At 46.5% G+C, this 27,774-nt stretch overlaps 4 protein-coding genes across 6 annotated transcripts; 2 read left to right on the top strand and 2 right to left on the bottom strand.

Moving 5' to 3' along the window:
- Positions 1 to 1,476: 1,476 nt before the first annotated feature.
- Positions 1,477 to 11,672, bottom strand: znf687b (zinc finger protein 687b). 3 transcript variants are annotated; one of them, XM_030346773.1, is made up of 10 exons: positions 11,586 to 11,672; positions 8,553 to 10,892; positions 8,063 to 8,382; positions 5,900 to 6,084; positions 5,459 to 5,635; positions 4,969 to 5,131; positions 4,540 to 4,866; positions 3,648 to 3,748; positions 3,463 to 3,550; positions 1,477 to 2,259 (listed from the first exon to the last, which is right to left on the bottom strand). In XM_030346773.1, exons 2-10 carry the CDS (start codon positions 10,876 to 10,878, stop codon positions 1,534 to 1,536), a joined length of 4,413 nt encoding a protein of 1,470 aa, XP_030202633.1. In that variant the 5' UTR covers positions 10,879 to 10,892; positions 11,586 to 11,672; the 3' UTR covers positions 1,477 to 1,533. The 3 variants fall into 3 exon arrangements, with proteins under 3 accessions (XP_030202633.1, XP_030202635.1, XP_030202634.1); XM_030346775.1 differs by having other exon boundaries at positions 8,087 to 8,382; XM_030346774.1 differs by lacking the exon at positions 11,586 to 11,672 and adding an exon at positions 11,227 to 11,419.
- A 202-nt stretch (positions 11,673 to 11,874) lies between these two features.
- On the bottom strand, positions 11,875 to 16,733 carry LOC115535523 (26S proteasome non-ATPase regulatory subunit 4). The gene is made up of 10 exons (XM_030346798.1): positions 16,602 to 16,733; positions 15,925 to 16,065; positions 15,667 to 15,781; positions 14,940 to 15,026; positions 14,755 to 14,823; positions 14,370 to 14,585; positions 14,089 to 14,197; positions 13,708 to 13,839; positions 13,267 to 13,319; positions 11,875 to 12,508 (listed from the first exon to the last, which is right to left on the bottom strand). The coding sequence occupies exons 1-10, from the start codon at positions 16,625 to 16,627 to the stop codon at positions 12,335 to 12,337; spliced, it is 1,122 nt and encodes a 373-aa protein (XP_030202658.1). The 5' UTR covers positions 16,628 to 16,733; the 3' UTR covers positions 11,875 to 12,334.
- Positions 16,734 to 20,665: 3,932 nt separating this feature from the next.
- Positions 20,666 to 22,173, top strand: mrps21 (mitochondrial ribosomal protein S21). The gene is made up of 2 exons (XM_030346804.1): positions 20,666 to 20,829; positions 21,590 to 22,173. The coding sequence occupies exons 1-2, from the start codon at positions 20,747 to 20,749 to the stop codon at positions 21,768 to 21,770; spliced, it is 264 nt and encodes an 87-aa protein (XP_030202664.1). The 5' UTR covers positions 20,666 to 20,746; the 3' UTR covers positions 21,771 to 22,173.
- Positions 22,174 to 23,652: 1,479 nt separating this feature from the next.
- ciarta (circadian associated repressor of transcription a) lies at positions 23,653 to 27,347 on the top strand. The gene is made up of 6 exons (XM_030346800.1): positions 23,653 to 23,888; positions 24,733 to 25,080; positions 25,210 to 25,285; positions 25,412 to 25,490; positions 25,610 to 25,763; positions 25,945 to 27,347. Exons 2-6 carry the CDS (start codon positions 24,742 to 24,744, stop codon positions 26,308 to 26,310), a joined length of 1,014 nt encoding a protein of 337 aa, XP_030202660.1. The 5' UTR covers positions 23,653 to 23,888; positions 24,733 to 24,741; the 3' UTR covers positions 26,311 to 27,347.
- The last annotated feature ends 427 nt before the right edge of the window (positions 27,348 to 27,774 follow it).

Here is a 27,774-nt window from a genome sequence, read left to right as displayed (position 1 = left end):
CGCAGGCAACGAAGCTTTGATGTTTTAACTTTGACGTGTAGTTATATATATTTACATGGGAACTCTTGGTGTGTACAGCCGGTGGAAGGACATCTGATCTCATTCGCGTTCAATGACCTCGTTCTTGTGCAACACGGCTCATAGAAAGTTCTGGAACATTTATAACGGAAAAGCCCGCTGGGGATTCTCTCCTACCGGCCGTTTTGTGTTAAAGTATCTTTAGCACTACTGCATTATCCAGTAGAGGGATAGATCGCGACATACATACACAAATAACAGCAGTAATAGTTTTATATTTATATATATTTTTATATATATAAATATTACAATATCGCAACATAAAAATCAGTGTCTAAATTTTCCAAACACTCGCTCAGGCTTCGGAGATCTACGATAAATAGGACTGGGAGAAAGATCTGGAATTTAGTTGGCCTTTTTAAAAGAAAGATTCAGTCAAGAGTCTCCCCATTTCAGTCTGAAGAGCTCAACGCAGGGCGATTCAAAGCTTACACTTCAGTCAATGAATGCCATGACCAATATGGTAGATACATATATATTAATTTATATAAAAAACCGGCACTACTGCGAAGAGTACTGTGATAGACACAAGGAGAAGGAATTATGTTAAAAACAAAAACGGGTCAGAAAAACAGTCAGTGCAAAGTAAGAGCATCGTTAATGGTACAAAAAAACAAATGGTTGTGAAAGACAGGCATGGCTTGTGTAAAAACTAGTGCTGTCAGTTAAACGCGTTATTAACGGCGTTCACGCAAATCAATTATAACGGCGTTAATTTTTTATCGCGCTATTAACGCAATTTATTTATTTATTTTATTTATTTATTTAAAAAAAAACCTTTATTTTTCTTTGGCTCAAAACAAAGAAGCAGTAGCCTGACTGCAATGTTCAAGGCAGTATGTTTGTATGTTCATCGTTTAATTGCACTATAGGCTTTTTTTTGTATCGTCCTGTTTTGATCAGTATATGCCAATGTTGTTATCAATCAAAAAACATTTGCACAAGGCAAGCCGATGCACTTCTCCATGTGGATAAGAGCATTAAAATGAGAAAAATGTATGGGACAAAGAAATGAAGGGATATTTAGCATAAAAAAATATTTGCGATTAATCACGAGTTAACTATGGCATTAATGTGATTAATTGCGATAAAATATTTTAGTCGCTTGACAGCACTAGTAAAAACAGAAGTTTCATGATCCCCCTCCCTCTTGGGCATGGAGGACGCCTCCGACATGCGCTTACAATCTCAGACAGCTTCAAACGATACAAGCGCCCCAACTTCCTGGGAAGCTTTTCACAATAAAAGCGCCGGAACGCCCGAGCGCACAATGAGAACCGTGAACCCTTTCTGTACTTAAAAGGCTTCTCTTTTTTCTGGGTCACATGACAGCCCCCCCCCCCCCCCCCCCCCCCCCCCCCCCCCCCCCCCCCCCCCCCCCCCCCCCCCCCCCACAGACTCTGCGCGTGTGTGTGTGTGTGTGTGTGTGTGTGTGAGAGCACCAGCGCCCGGCCGCTACTGTGGCTTGTCCGTCTTGTGGGCGGTGATGAAGGCCATGCCGTGGGTCCTGAAGTGTGTGTTCAGGTCCGAGGCCTTGTCGAAGCGCCGGCCACACACCTTGCAGCCCATGCCGCCCTCCCCCTCCTCCCCCGCCTGCTGCGGCTGGCCCTGGGGGGAGAGCAGGGAGGAGGGGGAGGAGCCGCCGCCGCCGCCGTCGCCCGGGGAGCCGGCCCCGCCCGGGGGCCCGTGCGACGAGGGCGGGGGCTCGCCCTGGGTGTCGCGCACGCGGTGGGCGATGAAGCGGTGGCGCCCCAGGGAGCCGGCCGAGGCGAAGCACACGCCGCACTGCAGGCACTGGAAGGAGGCGGCGTCGGCACGGTGCTGCGGCACGTGGCGCTGGAACTCGCCGCCGTCCTCCGTGGTGAAGCCGCACGGCACGCAGCGGAACATGCTGGCGCTGGCGGCGGCGGCGCCGCCCTCCTCCTCCTCCGTGGGCTCCGCGGGGGGAGGGGCCACGGTGGTCGCGCCGCGGGTCCTCTTGGCGGGACCCCCGCCGCCGCCGCCGGACCCCCGTTCCCGCTCCTCGCCCTCCTCAGGGGGCTCTTCCTCGTCCGCCGCCCCCCCCGGACCCGTCCTGGCGCCGGAGCCCGGGCCCCCCTCGCCGTCCTGCTCCGAGGAGCTGCTGGGGCCGTCGACGCCGGGGGCGGCGGCGGCGGACCGCTTGCGGGTCTGAGGGGCGCCCTGGGGGAGACACAGCGAGGGGGGCCGGACTGTCAGGACTCGGAGGAACCCGGAAAGATCCCCAATCATCAATGACGAGGAAATTGCGTGCAAGCCAGACCCAAAGACATTTTCCATTACCGCCGGATGCTACTTTTACGACCGGTTGGCAGGGAAAGAGCTGAAGGCCCATAAAGTCCTGACAAGGACTGCTCTGATTAATGCTCTCCTCGTATGGGTTTGTACTGCGTGGTGCCATTTGGCAGCGAGCGCACAGATCGTTATTGTGAAACAGGGATATCACGCGGACTGAACCGGTCTGGGTGATAAAACTATCGTGAGTTCCTTCACTAAAACACATTTCTTCAATATTGCTTTCATGAAACAATAACAAGAGCTCTAGAACATTGGTCTTTGTGATAAGACTTCATTTTGTCGACAGACTTCAGGCAGATTATATAAAGGGTTTGGAGTCCTCCAACCTGTAGGGGCAGACTAGGCCACCCAGAGTCGCTTCATACCAAGTATTTAAAAATGGTGGTTTTCCAGGAAGTGCGATTAAGGAGCTATGCTAGTGACATGCTGAACTAGCTGGGATCAGACCCTAGTTAGTGATACATGAGAGGAAATCTCAAAAGAAAAAACGTGCAGTAGGTCTGGTGTTTTCTAGCCGGTCAAACGGGGGCCTTGGGTTGGACTGTCGGCCTTATGATAGCTGCTGGACCAGACGGTAATAAGATGTTTTACGTTGTTTACTGAAGTTTACTTTGATTTACTTTTGGAATTACGTCTGGAGTTTGTTTTCTGGATTCATCGTGGAAATATTTTTGATTTGATGACTAAAACCAAGAGATAAAGGTGAACTGACATTTATTGTGGGATTGACCTGATATAAATTATATTTGAAATTTATACTTAGTTTGACACTAGCTCCCCTTACCACTTATTGCCATTTTGGATTTGATTGAAACAACGGTTATAAAAGATTCAAAAACTCTTCCGCCACACGCGTTGATTCCAAACAACTAAGCGGTAAAAGCCATGCTTTGCATGCATGGCAAGTCATTTGGAGAAAGCACACTGGTCACTCGTTTTAGTGAGGCATTTACGACGGTATCACCCAGACCACTTTGTTCCTTGTACGGCTCACCTTTCATTTTCTACTTCAGGGCTGATCTCATGCGATAGTCAAACCCCCCCCCGAAAAAAAGTATCTTAACCAACCTGTCCATCTGTGGATCTGTGATGAAGACGAACGTGCTTGTCCAACAAGAAGCGGCTGCCAAACGTGCGCTTGCCTTCTGTGCAAAACCTGTAACGTAAACGTGAGGTCGGTTACTACGGGCAGCGTGACTTCATCAGCACGTTGCGCGGGGCGATGTGGACAGTGGGGCCTGGGGGAGACTCACTGGCAGTGGAACACCCTCTTGTTGCCCTCGTGGATGACCCGCTCGTGACGCCGTAGGCTGGACGAGGTGCTGAACGTGCCCCCGCAGATACGACACGGGAACTGTGGACACACACACACACACACACACACACAGAGTTAACTTCAAGGGGGTACATTCAATCACTGAATCCAGATGGTGCAACACCATGGCTGCCTGCTGCCATGCGTTTCCGTGGAAACTGATCAGGCCTGGCCTTGGATGAGTGACCAGATGGTACTGGTGGGGTTTACTTCCCAAAGACGCCGGGACGGAGACGGAGGTCTCGGCTGTCCCAGAGCAGCACTGTCTCCCGATGACGCGTTAAGCCAGGAAGTCCTTACTCCCCTATATAGTCGTAGGGGTGAGGAGTAGGGGGGCTAGCCCCGGCAAAGTACCCAACCCTGCTCTTGTACCGACATGGCCCTCTAGTCATCCACCTGCTCTCTAATGGGATACCTTCCTTCCGGATAGGCTAACCAGAGTGGGGTGGGCATTGTGGTGCTTCAGGTGTGGTATCCTCTGCGCACACACAAAACCACTCAATCCCTACCATCACCCAACTAACATAATCAAGTTAAAAGGTTTTTTTTTCATTAAATGATTTATATAAGAAATAGAACGGCTGGATACATAATTCTACATTATATTTCAATTAACATTTTCTATTTGGACATTTTTTTTTTTTTTTTGCTGAATGCATCATGTTTTCAAACAAAAAAACGAATCGTTTGAATAATCGTTATTTCTATATTGACCAAAATAAACGTGATCATGATTTTTCCATAATCAAGCAGCACTAGCACGGCGCTGCGAGAGGCAATAAAACGGTGCTATATTAATGCTATTTATTATTCTGATTAGTAGGACTGACCTTGCCGTGCTCCATCTTGACGTGACTCAGGTAGTCGTCGTTGTCCGTGAAGGTGGCCTGACACTGCGGACACGTCCACTCTGAGGGCGCCTCAAAGTCCTCCCCGCCGCCCCCGCTACTGTCCTCCTCCTCTTCCTCCTCCTCCTCCTCTTCCTCTTCGTCATCCTCCCGATCCCGCCCCCAGTCCTCGCCGTCGGAGTTGTCCGTCTTGTTGCCAAAGGGCTTGGGCTTGGCTGCGGTCGGCGCAGCCTGATTGGCCGGGGTCAGGGCCGGGGCGGGGCTATCGGACTGGGCGTCTTGTTTGACGGACAGGCCTCTGTGTGCGGTCTGGATGCGGGGGGGGGAGGGTGAAAGAGTGCATTGCCGATATTTCATACACACACTTACATAATGGTTACTCAATATGACATCCATTGGCTCTTGCTGTACCTTGATGTGCTCCATCATGGAGCCCTTCTGTGCATACAGCTTGGTGCAGTCGGGACACTTGAACACGTGGACCTTCTGCTTGGCCAGATGGGTGTCAAAGTGCATGTACAGCAGGGGCTTCTGGGTGAATACTGTGTCGCACATCACACACTTGTAGATCATTCTGGAATTGAAAAGAAAGAAAGAAATTTGGAACAGACGTATATCGTGTTGGTATCTTCACTTTACACTTTGAACATGACCTCAGCATCATTTGAAAGACCGAAATAATAAGAGAATCTGGAAAAACAGAGCTATGACATAGGGAGGACCCAGACTGTTTGTGTACATTCGGGGTCAGAAACGTTATTTCGTCCGCATGTATTCGGGATAACGTGACTTGGAATTGTAAATGCAGGCAGCTATGGGAAGATCCGCGGCGAGTCGTGATATGGATCTTGGTAAGTGTGCTTTGCGCAGAACTGTTAATTGAGCTTAAGGTGACGCGTACTTGGCCTGTCCTCCGGTGAGGGTGGGGTGCTGGGTACTGATGTGGCTCTGGGCGCTGGGGGAAGACTTGAAGGCCATGGGACAGCTGGGACACTTGTGGAAGACCTCGCAGTGGGCCGTCTGGATGTGGGACTTGATGGAGTTCAGCCCGCCGAACACCACCTGGCAGCTGGAGCACCTGCACACAGATCACAGCGTTCACTACGAAGGACGGGATATGGAGAGAAAATGTTTTAATGTCGCTTTAAATGACGGCACTTAGTCAGCCACTACTCTTTACAAGTAAGAAGTGAAGTGAAGTAAGTGTGAAGGACACAATTCTCCACCGGAATCTAAAGAGACAGGGTTTCAGAACGTCCCCAACCAAGTCAAATCAACTGTTTATTATTTGAATTATAGCGATGCATCCAGAGAGGTAATTATTCCCGAGACGTCTCCCAACCTGAAGCCGATACGTCTGGCGAAGTGCAGGCAGGCCTCGTCCAGGTGGGTCTGGAAGCCGGCCTGGCGGGCCACGCCCCCACACTCGGGGCAGACGTGGGGCGCGCGGTGCTTGTGGATCCTCTGGTGGGCGGAGACGGCGCACGAGTTTGGCAGCATCATCGGCGGGGAGCACTGGGAGCACGTCTGTTCAGAACCAACCAGCGACCGGGAAAAGGGTCATTGGAAAGAAAAAAAATCATTCATTGAAAAAACTAAAAGTCTACTCAGTGTAGAATGCAGTGCTTTTATAGTTCTGGGGCCGTATTCACAAAGCATTTTATCTTACCGCTAGGAGTGCTCCTAACTCGCGCTAAAACATTTTACGTAGGAGTTTTTTCTTAAAAGTTATTCACAAAGCCGCTGAGACCTACTCTTACTAAGGATAAATCACAGAGTGAACTAAGAGTGACGCGCCGTTGCTATGGATTACGTCAATTCTCGTGCACGAGTTTAGAAGCGATCAGTTCGGTGATTGGTTGTTCAGACGAGCCCACTGAATCACCGAAAAACAAGGAAATAGCCTAGGCTAGAATTGAATTCCTATTAAGTAGTTATAGTGCAGTTAGCAGAATACACGCATGATGACAATTTTGTGCAGACCACGATAATGACGTTGTAGCCTGCACGTTTGAGAGAGAGAGAAAGCAAACAATAAAAATACGTAAAATCTAAAATGAAAATAAATGTTATGAACTACCTAAGTGTTGACTGATTTGTGCCAATGTTTTTTATCTAAAATGTGTTTTCAAAGTGATCCCTAAATGCCTGTCCACTCGGTTCCACACGGCCAAATTCCTTGTAATGTTGATCGCCATCATCATCATCATCATCATCGTCTGGCTGTGGAATGTTCCTCCGCTGGCAGAGGTTGTGTAGAATGGCACATACAGTGATTACTGTGCTTGCCCTCTCTGGGGTGAGGCGTATTTCGCCGTGGAGGACATGAAACCGACGTTTCATCTGCCCAATTCCTCTCTCCACAACATTTCGTGTATGTTTATGTGCTCTAGCAAAGAGCCAATACGATGTGTTTTACGCATAGGACTAAGCGTAATCTGCGTAATCACTTACATGTTACACTTTAACTGTGCTCCCGGTTGTGGATTGAGGTAGGGTGTCTAGAGCCACGTCTTGCATGGATAGTCACTGTCACCCAGCAAGTGACACCCAACTGGTACATCTCAAAAAGCTGCCTGGCACCATTAAAATGCGCGAATCATGGGTAGCTGAAGATCCAGGCCACTTTGCAACAACATCCAGTAGGCTATGTTAAAATTTGCATCAAAAACAACCTGCGTGTTGATGGAATGCACTTTCTTCCTATTGACGAACACGTCCTCGTCTTTTGATGGCGCAATTATTTTTATGTGCGTCCCGTCAATAGCACCGACCACACCGGGCATACCCGCAATTGCCATGAATTTGGCTTTGATCCTGTGTAATTGTTGAATGTCCAAAGGAAAGTTTATGGCACGGCTGACTGATGGTTGCGATAATTTTAAATCGTCGGCATTGCAAAGTTGCATTTCCCCTGTTGCTAAATAACGTAGTGTGGCCAAACATTTTCTTTCGGGACTAATCGGATTGTTCCTGTTAGTCGGGGATGTTATTGCATCGCGCATTAACTCCACAATAAGTTGAATACCCTAACATTTCATCTCGCAAGCATTTTAAGATTCTTTGTGAATAGGTCTTACTGAGTTAGGAGTCCTCTTGAGGACTTTTAAGCTCTCCTAGACTTAGGTGCTACTTTTAGTCCTAAAATACTTTGTGAATTGCTCTTAGTGAAAAAAGTTAGGAATCCTAAATTTAAGAGTGACACGCCCATTCTTTTTAGGAGTTACTCCTAAATTCGCCAGTTAGGACCTACTTTTAGCCCTAAGATCCTTTGTGAATACGGCCCCTGGTGTCTTGGAGTAAAATATGGCATTGTATTTCTGAAAAAGGTCTGTTTACATATGAGCCACGTTTTCACAAAAATGACCCCGAACTTTCAGTCCTTCAAAATCAAATGACGGAATTTTATATCAGGCACATAACAAATTAAATAATTCTAGAAGTTATATAATAATAATTGATCCGTATTAACAAGTTATAAACAGAAGCAAGGAAGGACCCTTACAGCATTCTCATCACCAGGACTCACTGAGTTGGGGGTCGCTCGGATCTGCTGGAAGTGGGTGACCAGTTCGGCCTTCCCTGAGAACTGGCTCTGGCACTCGGGGCACTTGTAGTTGTTGTACTGCAGCGCCTCCGCCTTCTTGCAGGGCAGGGGCATCAGGGCCTGGGGTCCCTGGGGGGCGCGCCGCACCGGCCTGGGCTGGCCGCCGGCCGGGGAGCCGGCGTCCTTGGCGGGACTGGAGCTGTTGCCGGTGGCCGCCGCAGCCCCGGAGGGCAGGGCGGAGGGCGAGGAGACTGGCGGGGAGGAGGACGAGAGCGCCCCTGCTCCGTCGACGAGGAGGGGGGCCGGGGAGAAGACGTGTAAAATGGTGGACAAATTCGGACTCAACGGGGATGCATCAACAACAACAACAACAACGGAAACCATGTCCGCTTTAGGTTCGTTTCTAAACCATTTTTGTGAGACAGCGTGAGCTGAAAAGGGGCGTTACCTGTCGCGGGCGTGGCGTCCTGCTGTCCGATCATCTGCTCCACGGTGACGGGCCTCATGACCAGGTGGGAGCACTGCATGACCAGCCCGCGCTCCTTGTGCTCGCGGGCGTGCAGCAGCAGGCTGCACTTGTTGAAGAAGGCCAGCCGCTTGGCGCAGTGGTTGCACGTCACCTCGATGCGCAGCGAGCGCCGGTCGTAGTGGCGCGCCAGGCTGCGCTCCAGCGCGAAGGCGTCGCCGCACTCCAGGCAGCGGTAGCCCGCGGCAGGCAGCGGCAGCCCCCACTCGGGCGGCGGCGCCGAGAGGTCGGGCTTGTAGCTGGGCAGCAGGTTCTTGCTGTTGAGGATCTTGTTGAAGGCCTCCACCAGGCTGGACTGCGTGCGGGAGATCACGGCGCCCGTGCTGTTCACGATGGACGCCGGCTTGTTGGGCTGGAGGTTGCCGGCGCCGGCGGCGGTGCGCACGCTGATCCCGCCGGCCGCCACCGAGAACTTGGGCGAGGAGGCCGGCGCCGGCGTGGCCGGCAGAGCGGACGACTTGGTGATGCTGACGGCCGTGGCGGACACCTTGGCCTTGTCGTTGGCCGCCATTTTGTTTTGGACCTTGGTGGCGGCGGCCAGCATGACGCTGCTCGCCGCCAGCGTGGACACGGGCAGAGCGTTGAGCGCTTTGACTTTCTGCTGCGACGCGGCGGCCGCGTGGCCGGGGGAGGCTTCCGTCTTTGAGGCCTTGTTCGCTAGGACCTTACGCCCGGCGGTCTGGCCTTTACCTTCCGAACCCTTGGCCGAGGCCCCACCTTTGGGTGCGACCCGGGTTACAGTCCTGGTGATTCCCCCTGTGGACGTCTTGATGGTTTTAATCCGAACTTTGAGGGGTCTGGAAGGGGCGCCGGGCGAGGGGGTCGCTGGTGTGCCCACCCCTCCTCCTCCGGTGGACTCGGGCTTAGTCTTACCCTCGTCCACCTCCATCTTTTCCTCGACCGCCTGTGCGGCGTCGGGCTTCTGCGTCTCCGCCTTACCTTCCACGACCCTGTCGACCCCGTTGCCCACCTCCATCTCCTCCTCCTCCTCCTTTGGCTCCCGGAGGTCCGAGGCCGAGGGCGGGGTGGCGGCGGAGGCGGGGCTGGAGCAGCGCTGGGCCGCGGCGGCCACCGTCGCTTTGGGCGTCTCCGGCTCGGGGCTCTCCGGCGAGTCCCTCTCCTCGATGACGTGCTCGGGGTTCCTCTGCTCCCCCGGGGGGCTCTCTGTGGAGGACGTTTGTGGCGCCGACGAGGTGAGGCCGGCCCCTGACGGCGTGTCCCCGGGCTTAGGGTGAGCGGCCGCCGCGTTGGGCGAAGGGGCGGAGATGGAGGACTCGACGCCGCCGCCGCCGACTGCCTTGTAGCGACGACTCAGCTGAGGGGGCGCATGCGTCGGGGAGCTGGGGCTCTCCTGGATCACCAGGGCACCCCCCAGATCCGAGTCGGAGTCGTCGTCGTCGTCCTCTTCCTCCGATTCTCGAGGTCGGAAGCCGGCTTTGGCGGCGCCGTTAAAGGGTTGGGACGACGGTGCGGACGTTTGCGTCGGGGGCAGCGGCTTGGACGTGGGGAAGAACGGAGAGGACAGACCGACGGAGCCGCCCGTGGTGAGAGGAGAAGGGACGGCCGATGGAGAGGAAGAGGATGGTAAGGAGGCTTTCCCCCCGTCCACCCTGTCTTGGACCCCTTCCTGCTGCTGCTGATGCTGTTGCTGCAGCAGCTGCATCTTCCTGGCTCGGCCGACGGGGTCTCCTGTCCCCTGGGTCACCAGGGGTTTAAGTCTATTGAAAATGTTCCCGCCCTGCTTGTGAGTCTTAGTCCCTCCCGCACCTGCCTCTAAGGACATCTTTGGGGTACTCAGCGACCATGGCGATCCATTGGACTGGCTTTGGCTCAGTTGGATAGGAGCGGGGACCCCAGATGCCCCAAAACCGTTGTGGTTAAGGGCCTCCGATTCAGTCATACCAGAGGCACACGCGCCAAGCCTGGGGCCCACGTCGACCCCTGCAATAACATCAATAGGATTCTGTTCCGCGTCCCGATCCCCTCCATCCACTGCCTCAAGACGGACTTTATTCTTGACAATTACACTAACAATAGAAGTATCGGCCTGAGGGTCAGAGGGGCTTTGTGGCCTTAAGGACTGGCCCACACCCACAACACTGTCTGATTTTCCCAGGGGGGCCCCAGCAGGCCCATGGTGGCCCTCAGCCTCATCCGGGGCTGACTGAATGGCCTCTTTGGCATCGATGTCAGGTATGTCAAACGCTGCCAGAAGGTCGTCAAAATCTGGGGTCTTCATGTCCCCCATACCGGGATTAAATCCTTAAAAAATAAAAAGATAATAAATGTAACAATGGAGTCTGTGTGTCAATTCAACTGTTATAAACGTCCCCCGTTGTATTGCCCACATCGCTGTCAATAGCTTGAAATGCCACACGTTATTCTGCACACACGACGTTACATATTGCATAAATATTGGATGTTGAATCTTATACATGCCGCTTGTTCATAAATTCAAGAACTGACCAGATATAACAGGTTAGCGTTTTATGTATATGAACATGTATCATTGCAGTTATGGCAACATATAATGCTAGCTAGCGCTACCGAAAGGGGCTAGCGTTCCACTATCATCTCTTCAAAGGAAAAAGCTCACCACTTATGTGCGGGTGATGTTTACAGCCATTCTCAAAATCGCTTTATGCACTCCAGTAGTCGTGCAATTAGGAATATTGCAGTTTCAAATGCAACCTTAACTGGCTGCAGAAATGGTTGTTGCGAGCAGTTATTTCACGGTCGCCGTTGGCTAGCTGGTCGCCGAGCTCCAGCCAAAGATGCAAGGGGTCATTTAGCTAACTAGCTAGCATACGCCATTAAATACAATCAAACCGAGCCTCTGTTGTAAAAGGTTTCTTAGCGGTACAAAGGAAAGACAAGCACGGTCGTCATTGTGACACTGGAGGATAGTTGGGTCTGTAATGACTCATTTATAGTGCATGAATTTGGATTGTTTACCTGGATGTACGATTCCCGAGTATTCCTAGCCCGTTTTTCAGCCGAAAAAGCTGTGCTTCCCGTCACATGACCATCATCTCATAGATTTTTTATTAATCTAAAACTTAAATTGGCTACTGCTCATGTACTTCATGTAGCCAATAACCAGATCTACATAATTTTGGTTAAATAGATGCAAAGTTAACAATGCAAAAACCTTCTTTGGCCAATATCACTTCACACAAATAAGGGAAATCCTGCTATTACACATTATATTGTCAATTAACCACTCAAAGAACTGAGGTAAACAAATAATTCAATACACATTTTTATTGCAAAATAAAACTAAGTAAGTAGGAAAAATTTACGTCAGAATTTTGGTATTCCTAAATACAATATTACCTAAATTTGGTATGACAGCCTGTACACTTCAGGTAAAGAAAGCAAAAGGCTATCGGTGTAGGCCACGATATACTTAAACCCCTAGATATTATTGGGTTTGTCAACTGTATACTCCAGATTCAATACACAAATACTATGTTATGGTGGTTATTTTACTGGTTGTCCAACCAATTCCATTCCGAATATAGAAAATAAAGCAACAGATGTAATGCAAGGGAGTGGGCTAGGCCAAAGTAATAACAGTATTTATATATGTATATTTTCATTAACCTGCGGTAGTATGCAATATCATGTTTTATCTCGCAATTTCGTGTTTCATCTTGACTGTTTGGGGCCTCCAGCCAGGAGAGCTCTCATTGCTTGCTTCCTTATTTCTTTTTTTCCTCCTCGTCCTTCTTGCCATCCTTTTGGCTTCCTGTCTGGGAGGCCAGGGAGCCCATGGCGTTGCGAATGGCCTCGTTGTTAGGGTCTACACCCGGGAGATTCTCCAGGACACTCTGAAGGAACTCTGGGTCTTGCATCACATCATAGTCATCCTCCTCCTGAATAAAAACAGCTTGTGTTAGTTACAAAGAAAGACCACTTACTTTTCCATGTACTTTCACAAAATCTTAAATATTACATTGTGCACATAGCACTTCCTGGCATATTGAAGACTCTGCTGCAGATGACATGAAGAAATTAGAGATCTAATTTTCGGAAATTATTTTTTATAAATGAATTAAATAGGTGAAACAGATATTCTCGGAAGACTTTCCCAGGTGGTTGGTTGCCCTACTTGCCAACAGAAACCAATGAGAATGGGAGTCGAGTGGGACTCAAACACAGATGTATAGTACTGAAACTACCTAAACAAGCTAGCTATTGTGGTTGCGGTGTGCTTCTGCATTGTATTTTAGGCAGAGCACATTTCTGAAAGTAAAACAAATGTTTAGTAGTCTAGCTGTACCATGGTTGACTACTCTATACTTTATCATTGTCAACAAGATAAATTATGAACTAGAAGTTATACGCTATACTAAAGCAGAGGTTCACACCAACCTGGCCAAAAACTTCTCAATCTAGAGTCTTTTCACATACCTTGGGATGACCTCAACTCATTTCAAACCAGTGCGGACAACTCTCAATCAAAAGATAATCCCTTTAAAATCAGTTGCAGCTATCTATTTATTTATATTTTTAGAGTCCCTTTCCTTCCTATTGTTGCAATACCACAATTGACCACATGGTGCCGGTGGCCAGGCAAGAGTGAGTCGAGCCCATGGGATACACAGTGAATTGCTGCACGTGAATACTTCACCTTGGCTGTTTCTGTCGTGTCCATCGCGGCTGCGGTATCCATCTCCCCGTATTCTAACGGCAATACAGAGAAGAATATCCATTAAAGAGATCCATGGCACCTTTACATGCAGCATAGGCCTACTCAGTTTACGGAACATGATGGCATCGTGTAGGAGGCCACCCTCCCTGCACCAAACTTGCATTATATGTAGTGCGGTTCTAAGCCATAAGCATTTGTATTGTGAACGAGCTACTGCTAAGGTTGCCCATTACACATAAAGTAGTTTAACTGGTGTTTGCCATCAGGAATTTTATACTAAGTTGAACATGACATTTTTCCCTTTAAAAAGGTATTTTTGCAGGCATTTTGTCGACCTTTCGCCACCAGCGGTGAGGTAAACGCAGATGAGGTGTATAGCGAACACGCAGTGAAGCCGTGGACATGCATGGCTCAGCGTACCTCCTCCGGAGAGAGACATCTGCATGGCGTAAGCGATCTGCTCCTCCTCCGTCATGCTGCTGAAGTCTGGGAGCGCCTTGACGCCAGCCTCTGGCTGCGCCTCGGCCGTCTTCAGCCAAGCCTCTTCTGGTTCTGCAACAAACCAGACAAATCCAGTCAGTGACAGACCCCCAACCTCCTCATGCCCCTTCAACTAACATTCAAGGCTCATTTCCCTCCATAAGCCCCCGCAGCCCTACTTTTACTTTCTTTTTATTATTATTGTTTTACATTCCTATCTATGTTGCTTTCAGTTCCCTGTCAAATGATTTTGCAAACAACAAGGGCTCTTCATATTGTAATGTTTACCACTAGTTCAGGTAGTGTGTGTGTGTGTGTTACCCTCTGGTGTTGACACAGGCATGCTGCCGTCTGTCACAGAGGCCACCGCTGCTCTACGGCTCTCCTCCTCCTGCCTCTGTCTCTGCTCCTCCATGGACACGCGCAGCGCCTGGTTGGGGGGGGGGGGGGGGAGGCATACACCATGCCACGATAAGTGGACATATCCGAGGCGCACTGGCTGACCATATTGGTGGACCACAGCTATACTATAACCTACAGCATGTAAATAAGGGCCGTCTAAATGTGTCAATGATGAACTAGAATGTTAAGCGTTGCATTACCAGCGCCAGCTCTGGGTCAGCACTGGGATCCACGCCAAACTCAAAGTCGCTGGCCCCGAGCCCCATCATGGCACCACCCTCCCCGGCCAGGATGGGTGAGGACAGCAGTGTGTCGGCGAGGCTGGGGCCTGGAGGAACGGTGACCAGGTGAGAGCCCGTTCCCTCTTTCCCATTCAGGGTGTTGATGAAAGTAGTCAGCTTCTCTGTGTTTAACTCCTGGACGGCCGCAATGGGGGCAGGGACGGAAAGACGGCAATGTAAAGAAAATAATACATATCGGAATGGCGCTTGGCATTAAAGTTGTTTTCTTTTTAGACTACATGCGCGTGTCTTGGTTTTGGAGTAGAAACTAACTAAGTAGTGACAAACTAACATGTCTTCTCACCTCTTCACCAAAGTTGATGATATCCACATTGACCTTCTCTTTTTTCAAACGTTTGGCCAGTTTGACAAGCTTTATGGTTGAAACAAAAGGAGGGTAAGTTGACAGAACAACGCAACAAGTGTACTGCAGGAGAGAAAAACAGCCAACATGTTTAAATTATAAATGGATTTCTTTTGTATGCTCACATCTTTCTCGTTGTCCTCAACTGGGCTTCCAACAAAGGCAATAATCCTCATCTTGTGGTTTTTCCCCTGCCTGTGTTTGAGCGCCAACTATAATAAAAGAGACAATGCTTTGAATATAGAACAGGGGGCGCTTCAAAAAAGCAGGTTAAACATCTTAAAACTTAAACCAGAACTGTGAATAGAGCAAGCACTTCTCTGAAGATGGGGATTTCCGGATTATCCATTTCTCGTCCTCTGACTCCCATAACGAATAAAGATATTAATTCGATGTGATAAAAAATGAAGGGTTGACAGGCTTCAAAGCCCTCATTTATTGCATCCGGAAAAGCTAATTGGTCATGGATCACTGTTAAAGTATCCTACTAATGAGGCCGCAGGTGGGTTTAAAATACTTTTAACTAGGGGTTTAGATTCTACCTACATCCCAATTTTGATAGTTGAAGTTCATTGATAAAATCTTGAAAAGAATACACAAATACAATTCAGATCTATTCTTGTCCTATAAATAACGATTGTATCTGACTTTAAATGAACATTATATCTAAAGTCTGATGCCACAAATCTGAATGAGCGTGGTGTTTAACTTTACATTTGTTTCGACTGAGCAATTGGCATACAAACTCGGCAGCAGTATGTAAAAAAAAAAGTCAAATGAACACCTGGACTGGGAACTGAGTGATTTCCAACGAGGTATAACACAACAACATAAACAACTGATGTTTCTCACATGAGCCACTCTGATGCCAGTACAAAAGCAGATATTGCCACGGGGTGTGATAGCATGTAGTTTGGACAGGATTCGACCCATATCTGGGGTCAACGTGGTCAGGACTTCACAGTTACTGTAGAGAAACAGGAAATATCAAGGTTTTCTCTTTAGAACCATCATAATCGAACGGCAAATATTTGTGTTGAGATTTCGACCTTTGATTTTTCTTAGAAACATTCGTCATAGCATGAGACATAAGTCATTCGGATGGATTACTTTGCCATGGTGATGAGTCCAACGTTGTTCTCTGGGTTGCTCCGTGTTTTGGAGTGGCAAACGATGTTGACAGCATCTTGCTGAGCCTGTAGACGTGTGGGTAGGAAGTCTCCATTCCTCATATACTCACTGTTGTCCACACTGGTGGGGGGAGGGGGAGAATGAATGTGTTATGACGGAACCACTTCGTTTTTCACAGACGTAAAGGTGTTAATTTGCCGATTACTTAACTGAACAGCAATAACAACCTAGCGTCTGTATTGCCGTTAAACAATATCAACGAATTTGGAAAGGAAATGTTTAGGAAGAAATCGGCTATCCCTCAAATAATAAATGGGATATTGTAGGCCTACCGTTTTCAGTATTTGCTAACGCTATATACATCCCAAGGCAGGTGCCCAATAGTCAACCTTAGTAAAGTAGTTAAGACTATACATCTATTATATCTATCTTCTTCCGGAAAACATAAATAGTGTATTAAAGGCGACGGGTAAAACCTGACGATAGCTAGCGTTAGCTACAATGACTCAGTCCATGTAGCAGGATTGAATACATTACCTAGCTAACGTGACTCGTTTAGATTTGGATTGAGACCAAATTACCATTGTTATTTACTCAAAAATAAATGTAAACTCACTAAATGCAATGACAGTAATAGATATTTGTATCATTCTTACCAGACCATAGTACTTTCAAGCCCCATTTTGAACTTCTTGTTGCTCTCCCTGGCGCATGCTCTTCTTCGTCAGCCGTAAACCTGTTTCACCCCCACTTCTGTAGTGCATTAGCGCTCTCTACTGGATCGGATTAAAACCTCAAAGATAATAATGCGAGTAATATATTAAATATTCAACTGTTATTTGAATATCTCGAATAGTAAACTATTCTCTTATCGCGTTTATATGATTATCTTGAGTTTTCTGACATAAGTAGCATGCGTCAAATATCTTTGTTAAAAGTAGAGTGAAGTAAAGTATTGTAATGACCACAGGCGAGGCAGTGAGCGAAGTAAGGCTACAGCGGGTTTATTGAATTCCACAACTGGGACAGGTAGGAACAGCTCGACCGGAAAACCACAACAACCACCCCTGCGCAGAAGGAAACACCTAGAACCCCCTCTGAGATGGCCCGCACCTATCTCCCAAACCCTGTGATGCTAAATTACCCCCCCTTCACAAAGTTCCTCGCCCCGAGGAATCACAGAAAAAAAACACAGCCCTCAGAATAACTAATTTCCCTTTAAAATAGTGACCTTCAACCCCCAATATAACAACAGGCACAACACTGAACAACATTACTTTTCTTATGCGCGTAAGCCTTGTCTTAACTACGCGCCTTGACCTTGTCGTAACTTGGCGTTCTAAGTCCAACCTAACCGTTACGCCGGTTGCACCAACTGGGCTTGGCGTTCTTTTCACTAAGACTAGGCGTAAATCCTACGCCTGGTCAGGGGACTGCGGTCAAGTGAGCCGTCATTCGTCCATCCGCGGTTAAACCAGCCGTCACACAAAATCTTCGTGCGCCTCTACTCTGAACAGCCTTTGTGTGTTATCTCGCAACGTTTTCAAAGTAAAAGCCTTCACCTACGGTTGTGCGTTTGTGTGGATCGCTGCGAACGCTACCAGATCGGCGTGAAAACGTCCGGCAGGCGTAGAGTTGAAATTCCAGGCTGTTTCTATAGCAATTACATCCAATCCAATGCAGCGCTACCACCATCCTTGCAACTGCTCATGCGCTTCGCTTCAATGCAAACCGGGCATTTCAAAACACAGCTGGCAATATGATCAGTGTTCAGATCGACCGCCTGTCGGGATATCGCTGGCCGATTAGTCCGTTCTCAACTTATAATCAGTTGTGAATGTTGTTTTAATTATGTTTATATGTTTTATATAGGCCGACACATTAAACAGATCTCTCCTAAAGTCTCAAAACAACTCAATTTAGCTCCTTGTCATTTGATGATGTTCAATGCATTGCTTCTGTCAAAAATAACCATTCACGTCTAAATGCCTGCTCGTTGTAAACCAGACATTACCAATATTTTTTTTAATTACATTCGTTTGCAGTGTTTTATTGTTAGGCATTAACACAATTGATGAATGACAATGAATGAACGAATGAATTATTTATTTCGGTGTTCAACAGCATGTCAAGTAAAATAGTAAATAGCTGTTGTCACGTGGTATCCTAGCAACGCGGTGATATGCGCATTCCATGGGACATTCACATGGCCGCGCTTGGCTAAGACCGGGCGTAGTTAAGGCCAGGCGTAAGTCACGTTGCTCCAACCGGCGTTAGTTCCATTCTAACGCCAGGTCTTAACTAAGACCTACTTAGCAGTTACGACAAGGCTTAGTTAAGACCAGTTGGTGCAACCGGCCCCAGGACTCCGGTGTAAAGGGTATGGGGTTTTCAGCCCCTTGGAGGGGAAGGGGGGACGGGGGGCAAAGGGTATCGGATACAGGGGAGGGCTGGTGACCCCCGGTAGCTGGGGGAAGGGCGACAGACCGAGGCCCCGCCGGTGTAGCCGGGGGGGTGGGCTGTGGGGAGGCAGGGCGGCAGCGAGGAGTCGCTGGACCCCCCTAGGCCAGTGGGGCGGCACCCCCTCGGTACGATGCCAGTCTGTCTCTGTGCAGTGCCACCCTTCTTCCTTTAGGTGGTAAGTGTAACCAATACACCACCTCACCCAGCCTCTCCAGAACTCGACAGGGACCCACCCAAGGACTGTCCAGTTTAGGGCATCTCCCCGTCTCCCTTTGGGGATTGAACGCCCAAACTAGCTCTCCTGCCTGGAAATGCCGGCCTTCGCTTTTTTACATCGTAGTTGCTTTTCTGTCTCCCCCCTGCCCTCTGCTGCTGCTCCTGGGCAAATAGGTGGGCCGACGCATGGCTTTGAGAGCCTCGGTCCGAGCGGGGCAGCGGCCCCACTACATCTACCGCCACCCTCTCCATAGGTGCGCCCACCAGAAACTGCTGAAGGGGAGCATGTGAGCGCCCGGTGGGGCCCTTTCGTGCGGTGCAGGGGTCACACCGCTGGCAAAAGTCCTCGACATCCCTCCGGGACCGGCACCAGTTAAAACCCTGGCGTAGGCGTCCGAGTGTCTTAGCAACCCCTAAGTGCCCCGGCCCTGCGGCTCCATGCATGACCTCGAGCACTGCCCCCTGTAGGCCCTTGGGGACCAAGACCTGCCACCTCTCTTCGCCCATGGCCGGCTCCTTCCAGGCCTGCTGCAGCACGCCCTGGCAGAGGCGCAGGATCCCAAACTTGGCCGACAGTCCCTTGACAACTCTGGAGAGGGCGGCCACCCCTTCCCACGGTGGTTTTCGCTGCGCCTCCACCCACTGCAATACCGGCCGAAGGTCGGTATCCTGCTCCTGATGCTTTCTCCAATCGCCTCCCTCTATGGTCTCCAGCTCTCGGCAGACAACCTCCACCTGCTGCGCCGCGGCGCATCCCCGGTTTTCGTATTAATATGGCCAGCAACATTTTACACCAGTTTTAGATTGTTTTACACTACAACAGACCTGTTGAACCACAACATGCTTTATGTCGAAGCAGATGAGTACCATACTCAGCTATGGACAGATCACACACGGAATGCAGGTTTATTTCTAATCAGAAGACTTAATTATTGACAGAGAGTCACAGCTACGCTATACGGGTAGCAACAGAACAAGGCACATGAACTTAACTATAAAACGCACACTAGCCTACTATGCTTTTGCTGCTATGACTGAGGGGTCAAAGCTTAGGAATTTGACTTATTATAATAACATAACAATAGAGAAGTTGAACTTAACGTAATAACCAAATAATACGTTTTCATTTCCAGAGCGCCTGGCTGGGAAGTAAAACTCTGTTGGTTGGCAGGGCTCTTCACCAACAGAGTGTTACCGCAGGTGGCAACCGGAGGGGGTTCGCATTGCTGCAGTCTTTTTCTCCGCTACATAGCTGCTCTGAACTCTCCCCCTCAGGGGTGCTGGCGCTGCTGTGGAGGGACAGGGGGCCTCTGGCAGGGAGTCGGCTGTCTGGCTGCTGTTTTGCAGTTTGGCTTTTTGGGGTCAGTATTCTAAAATTCAGAAATTCGCTTCCGGGACATGTTGCAGCTTGCAGCTCTATAGATCTCTCACATGGTTTATAACCCTAAAATTAGTTTTGCCTTTCCTTTTTATTTCAATATATAATAATATTTGTTTCGTAGAAATCCACGATTACAAGCTAAACTGACGGCAAGATATAAGAGCTACAAATATAAATGGTTCAAAAACACTACGATCGTGGCTCCAAACGAACTAGGCCTATTTAGAATAGAAATGCAGACAGGAGAACCATATTTTGAGTAGAACTGTAAAAAACTGTGACAAAGCACAGCTGGCTGGTGGTAAGTATATGGTGATGTTCATAGAAATGAAAGCATCGCATCCTAAACGCCATCTTACAACCGAACACGCAGCCCTCTCATTAGTTTTAATGCTTTTTCAAAAAAAGGTTGTTGGTATACAATTGTTAAATGTACCTCATGCGTTAGCTGTGCACAGCTGAATAGGGCCGCAGGCCTACGTTACAGTATTGTTTTTATATTTTATAACATTGGTCATGATGGTGGTAGGCCTACTTGAAGAAAAATGCTTTCTGAGGTGGAACGCGGTATAAAAAGTTAGAGAACCACTGATCTATAATATGTAGGATGTGACTTTACACTCCAGTGCATTAGGGGGCGATATATGCACCTCTAAACTATTTTTCATCCGCAAATTAACGACGAAGAAGAACGAGTCTGTTTCTGCCCGGTCCGTTTTATGGGAACACTACCGACTGAACATGGCAAACCACCTCCGCTTCGTTGCACGTACAGTAATGGTTCAAGAAGGCAATGTCGATGCCGCGTACAAGACTTTAAACAGGTGGAAATATGAATATTGATTTATTATAGTTTGTATTTTTTTCTATACCATGAAGACAATTGTAGTTCTGTACATATTCTTATGAACCGCTTGCTAACTTCCGCTCCGGTTCAATGTCAAAGTAACCTCAGCTGTGCAACGTAATTAATGCCCTAGATGTTGGGTTTATTCATATAATTGAATGATTGTTTATTGGAATAATCATGAACTGGGGAGATAGGAAATGAACAGAATCCTTCAATTAAGGGCACAGTGGCTTAAAACTGCTTTGGTATCGTCTTCTATAACACAATATCATCAAAAACACACACCCTTTTTACAGAGGGAGCGTTGGTAGAGGCGAAACTAGTAAAGTGATTGGTCCTTACATTTAATTGAAACACTTACGATTTTAACTAGTTTGCGGTAGATATTACCTAATATGTTGCTTGTGTATGGAATACCAAATCTCAATGTTTTCAGTTCTATAACCTTAGTTTACACAAATGTAATTTGCCGTAGCTTACACAAATGTAATTTGATTGAACCACAAGCAGTGGTCCATGGACAAAGATAAAAGGGGTTTACTTGCAACACAGATCTCACCTGGACAGTCATTTGAGGTGGTACTTTTTTTTTTTTTAGCTAAACAACAAACAGCACATATTCCGTCTTTCTTTAAGTTTTGTCCACTTTGGCGTGAGCAATGTCCATTATTTAATCTTTCAGCTTAATTTTTTCGATATGCCATTCTTAATTTATATTTGTCTCCATTCTCAAGAGTCCTGGCTCATGATGGCGTCATTGAGGCTGTGAAGCGGAAACGCTACTTTGAGAAGCCATGCCGAGAGCGACAGAGGAAAAACTTTGAGAACTGCAAGCGTATCTACAACTCCGACATGGCCAGAAAGATAGCCTTCGTCTCCAGGACGTACAGAGACGATGCCTGGGTGGGATGTTAAATCAAAGGAAACGCTAGGATTGCGGGACCAGGTGGTTAAACGAAGAAAAACGAAAGTGATGAATTCCTTGTGAACTTTGAGGAATATAACTAGATTGGGTCCTGCAATTCATTGACTGATGTATACTCCAGATGTAAAAGGAAATATGTGCATCTTTTTGACAGAATTGTCCATGTTATTTAAATAATTGGCAGTGCCTCGAATATGTTTCAATCTATATTGCTACACTCTGATTATTGATTTTGACTATTTCATCTCCAGATTTGTATCATGTTTAGCAAACATAAAATTGCATGAACTCAGTCGTACAACTGCTTCTTAGGTAGGATCCCTTTTTAGTTTTGTTTTCATCAATGTGGCTGGTTTTGCCAAACAATAACTGTAAATAAAAATAAAAAAATTATGTACGTTTTCATTATTGCTGTCCTGAAGCCCATTCATTGACCAATTGGTGAGCATCTGTATGTAGGCCATTTTTTGTGATGACAATTTTACTGTTGGAACTGCAAAGTGGAGTAGTAGAGCGTAGACTGTTGATTGACAATCTGAGGGCCAGCCTCCAACAATGCAAACTATTTAAAAAAAAAACTTTATTAATGCAAACTAATTTTGTATTCAATACGAAGATGAATGTACATGTTTTCTGGATAAAAGTTAAGATACAGAAATAATGTTTGTTCTAAAACTATTGGTTCAACATGCAGGAAGAGTGATACCCAAGTGTTCAGTTGATTTGCAATCTATTTTTATATTCACTTCATGCCTGATGCGTTGGGTGATTTTACTATAGCTAATGTGTTGAAATAATGTTTAATTGGCATTATACGGATCATGAGAACAGAACGGTGGATAGACAATATTTGAACGCGATGGGATAAACAACAATCGCTAAAGTAGGTCTGCATGTTACAAAGGGGTCATCATGAACCCATCCAATACTCAGTCCAATACTCAACTACAAGGACATAGGTCTACATTTTATGCTAAAATGTAGCCTACCTTTTTGTTGAAAATATGCTTGTATTTCTAAAGAAATATAGGTCAACAAATAAAGCTGCATTTGCGTGGGGTTGTATTTATGTCGAAACAAAGGCCGAGAGACGACGTTGCACAAGATGATCAACATAACTAGTCAGACAACAGTGTCTTCCGTCAGCGACCATTCAGCCTAGCTAGTAAGGACCGTTACAGGAGGTAATTCCTGCCCACCAAAATAGCCACCTATGACTCTCCTCTGTGCGGGAGAGGGAAGTCCCCCTCTGAGTGGCAATGCACATTTGATATTAAATGTTTTTTAATCTAGTAAAGTAATTATTTTACTTATATATATTTTGTTATTCTATATTCTGACTTTTTACCTACTACCTACTATTTAACGTGTCTACTTTTAACAAGTTATGTTTGTTCTTGGCTATTTATGTGAAATGCTGCTGTAACACTTGAAGGTCCCTTTGGGATGAATTACAATTAAGTATCGTATCTCTCTATCTATTAAACCCCAAATAAGTGTATGGCAGTTTAAATGATCAAGTGCATTAAACTCAATGTATGCATTTTATCTGGTCTCATCTTTTTTTGTATTTATTGGTATATTTTGTACTTTCGCAGAGTTCGTTTCTAAATGACGATATGAGTAGCTTACACTGTGCAAATCAACACGACAAAATAATGCCGCGTGTCTTTTGTTCACCATGTGTACACCAGCGCACCACACGATCAACACGTGCGGGGGCTGGGTCAGAAATCTACTTTTACTAACCAATCAGCGCTACGAATGTCGCTGAATGGTGCAACTTGGAGCAAATGGGAGGCTACTCTTATTTACGGCAGCCAATTGCATGGCTAGATTCAGCACGTGTAATGCCCGTGGAGAAGTGTCACTTTTTCACATGTTTTCCTGACCAAGGCTTGGACTGACAAAGTAAGGGGTATCCAAAGCCGACAGAAAGGGAGGGAAAGGGAGCCAACAAGACAACATCACAGGCTACATAGAACATACACGCCAAATTACCGTTGGGAAAGGCTGTCTTCACTCCACATTGTAACTATCTGCAACAATTTGCTAACGTCATTTCGTTATTTGCGTTCCTGTCTACGTTATATCCACTCCTACTTGAGGTGAGAGCTTAATGTTTGTCATTGTGTTGTTCCTTAACCATAATAGTCGTTATTATTTGAGTGAATTTTTTGTAATTACCTTTGTTCTGGTTAACTGCGTTAACAGATATAACGGAAAAGCTCATGGTCAAAATGTTTCCAAATGATTATTTTTATGCTTTGTTATAATGTATATTTCTAACATATTATTATATTTTGATATACCATAACCTAATTTACAGTAGCAAAGTTAAAGTAATTATATAGTAACAAAAACACCGGGACACGTTTTGCTGATATGACTTTTCTTTTTTTTATAGTAACACAGTATCGAATGTGATAAACTAGACTATGTGATCAACACATTGGGAGGACGACACCCATAATGTTTTTCCATAAAACAGTATTTGCCTACTGTAAGATTAATTTATATCCAATCAAAATAACATAGGGTTTTAAGAATACATCTCCTGTGGTTGTTTCTCTTTTCCTATTTCCGACTTATTTCTGGAGGTCTTATAGTAGTGTTAGTTACTTAGTGTTAAAACGGAGTTGAACACACTTCTTTCTGTTTAAAGATTGTGTTCTGGACTGGTATGCTGTAAGTGTAGCCAGATGTTAATACAGTTCTGTGTAGGTTTTTTTTCATTGTCGTAATATATGTGGGCGGGGGTCGTATGTAGATAACTGGAAAAAAAAACGGTGGTGGAATGTGGTGTTCAGCATTCTGTAATGTGATGTTTTAGCAGTAGGTTGAAATGTCAATGTTGATGTTCTCTATGCTATGCTCCCTATATTTCCCTTTGGTGATATAATTACAAATAGAGAATTGTTTTTAACTCCTCGTCCCATCTCTTCTTTCAAGGTTTGAGGGATGAACTCGCTGAGCACGTCGTCCAAATGGCCGTCTTACGACTCACTCTCCTCCACCCCAAGTCTTCTCCTCAGCGAGAGCGAACACACGGAGGACGAGGCGGACCTCCTCTCCTCCGAGGGTGAAGGGGAGAGCAGAGGAGGAAGTGTGCTCTACTTGGCCGGTCGCGGTACAGGGGCCTCCGTGGTAGGCTTCCCCTTCCCGGGCCACCCCTCCGACAAGCAGTGCCGCAAGTCATGTCCCGTCGAGGCTTCACTGCCCGCCAAGGGCCCCTCCCCCGGAGCTGTCACACTGGGCTCCTCCTCGGTCTCACCGGGGGACACAGCGTTCGCTCAGAAAGTGAGCATGCCGCTTACATAATGCCCGTAAACCCTGCATGCTAAAGCTTTGAACATTGACTTGAAGCCGATACGGCATTGAGTCATGGCTTGGTTTTAATGTGCATTCTCTCCTTCTCTTTCCCGACAGTGTGCTGATTTGCAGAAATTTGTCAGACCGCTGATTGAACTACTGAATGGGCTGAAAAGGGGACGATTCGAGAAAGGTAATCCTTCACATGATAACAAGCTCGTACTGTGGATTGAGGGAAAGCCCTGCGTGTTGTAAATTTGTTATTTCGATCTATTCATTTTCAACATGTTCTAATCAAAGTCCCTTTGTCTGCTATCAGGTCTAACAGGCTTCCAGCAGAGCGTTGCCATTGATAGATTGCAGAGGATTTTAGGAATCCTGCAGAAGCCTGACATGGGGTAAACAATGAAAATATTTTAATGAAAACGTCTGGCAATAATGCTTTAAAGTTGCGCTTTTTTTTTATTGCAGCTAATTATCCATAATTAATTTCCCTCTGTTTTGTTTTTGCCCACAGTGAAAAGTACCTCCAGACCATTGTCCAGGTTGAGATCTTGCTCCGAATGTGGTTCCCTCAGATAAAGCCTCAGTCTTCCATCACACCCACCAATGAGCGCGTCGTGCTGGGCCCTTCACGCTGGCGCCAGAACCAGTTGCATATCCCAGTCAAGGCAAGCCTTTGACTGAATCTTTAAAAATCTCAAGACAGTACCATTCCCCAGCCCACATTACTCATCTCCTAAGCCTCAGTAATCCACTTGCACTGTGTATGGTTATGAGTTGATCACATTGGTGTGTGTGCCACTGCCTTCTCCTAATTGTCCATCTTCATTTTATTATTTCTCCCACTAGAAGCGAAAGATGAGCTGGTTGAACCCTGACCCCTCTGACACCATCTGGCCACAACATCAGCAAGCCAAGCGTCATCAGAGCGGAGATCTGGTTGACTGCTGCCACACAGTGACTTCAAACAATGTTATCTCGACGCGCCTACCAGGGACATCTTCACAAAAGAGGGTAAAGGAGGAAATCAAATCTGGGCTTCCAGCATGCGAACTCTTGGACATTGTCGACCGGCGACATTCGTCTAGCAGGAGGGAAAACAGAACATGGAGAAGACTTCAGAACTCCCCACCTCCCTCCCTGCGTAGCAACCCGGCTACACAAGATGGCTCTGTCTCGTCAAGCTCTGCCATTCCCACGGCTGACTCACCTTAGCTGCTCCCGGTTTATAGGTGTAAGGCTGCCAGACAGTTGAGGCCTGAGCATGCCAGACAACGTGTAAACAGGGCGGGCCCCGAATGACATCACTTCCCATCTAGCAGTGGAGTCGTTAGCGACATGAGACCTTGCCAAGGCGTTGCAAGGGAGAACTGCTGCTTATTTTAACACTCAATCGTGGGAGGAATATGGACACTACGGACATTGCACTAAGAAAACCTTCATTTGCCTATTGTTCTTTCTGCAATTTCCTTTTCATATGTCAGTTCATAATACAAATGTGTATTCATACATGTATTTTATGGGTTTAAAAGATAACGGTTTTGATAATCCAATGTTTGATGCATCTTCCCAATCAGTGCTCTATTTTCGATTTTGTCGTATCAAAGAACAGACTCTGAGAACTATTCATGATTTTTGGAAAGGCAGACATGTAGGCCTGTCCTTAAACTGAAGTAAAGGATCTTCCAATGTATCAGTCCTACTTATAAATTAGGACTTGCACAAATCCAACATTTCTAGCTACATCAATCTGTAGTGTAAACAGGCATTAAGCCTTGGATAAAAAGTGACACAATGGAAATAGCCACAATTGTAGCTATTAAAAACAATATTGCACAGACAATTTACAGGCATAAAATGCCGGCTAAAATATGATATTAAAAATTGTACTCGCACTTTGGATGATTACGAGGAGATATTAACTAATGCCAATGACCAATCATCTAGGTATTCTTTTAAGATTTACTCAAAATAAATACAACTTGAAAGCAATGTTCAAATGGCTTGTAGCCTGGTGATTGTGCAATCAGAATTTTGTTTGGTTCTTGACTGCACTTATTTATTCTAGTGTTTTTATTTTTACTCATGCTCTTTTGACACTGTGGGTTTGATATTCTTGTTTTGTCATTTACAACATTGAAATACATAGTTGATTGCCCTATTTATTTCAAATGGGTTTAATGTAGCATCTCAAAATAAGAATTATATGTGGAAGACAATAAACCAATGTGTTCTCTGTTTCTACAATTGTACTATTAGTGAGATTTTCTTTCTCTATTGACATGAACTCAACATCCTCATTGCATCTAGGTTTTATAATATTCTAGTCAATATGACATTTTTTATCAAACTATTTCAGGTGGAATTACGTTAATAACAGGGAAGTGGCTAAATTATCAGATTTCAAAATATTTATTATTTTTAATTTTTAAGATAGTTAATGATTGCCAATTCACCTTAGCTTTATTTGAGTCCTGCTACGAACAACTGAAAGATCAAAATTGTCCCTCAAATTAGGTTTTTGTAATAATGTGAAGAGATCACCTTTTGCATTAGGCCATTTAGAAAATTGTAAAAACCGGTGAATACCTATACCTGCAGTTTCATTATGACATCTTTGGTAAATTTACTGCCATCTGAACTCTGAACCTACATTGAAAAACGATAACCTACACGACA

This window comes from Gadus morhua, chromosome 22, assembly GCF_902167405.1.
Source record: "Gadus morhua chromosome 22, gadMor3.0, whole genome shotgun sequence".
Classification (NCBI taxonomy): domain Eukaryota; kingdom Metazoa; phylum Chordata; class Actinopteri; order Gadiformes; family Gadidae; genus Gadus; species Gadus morhua.
This window is presented reverse-complemented; position numbering and strand designations above follow the sequence as displayed.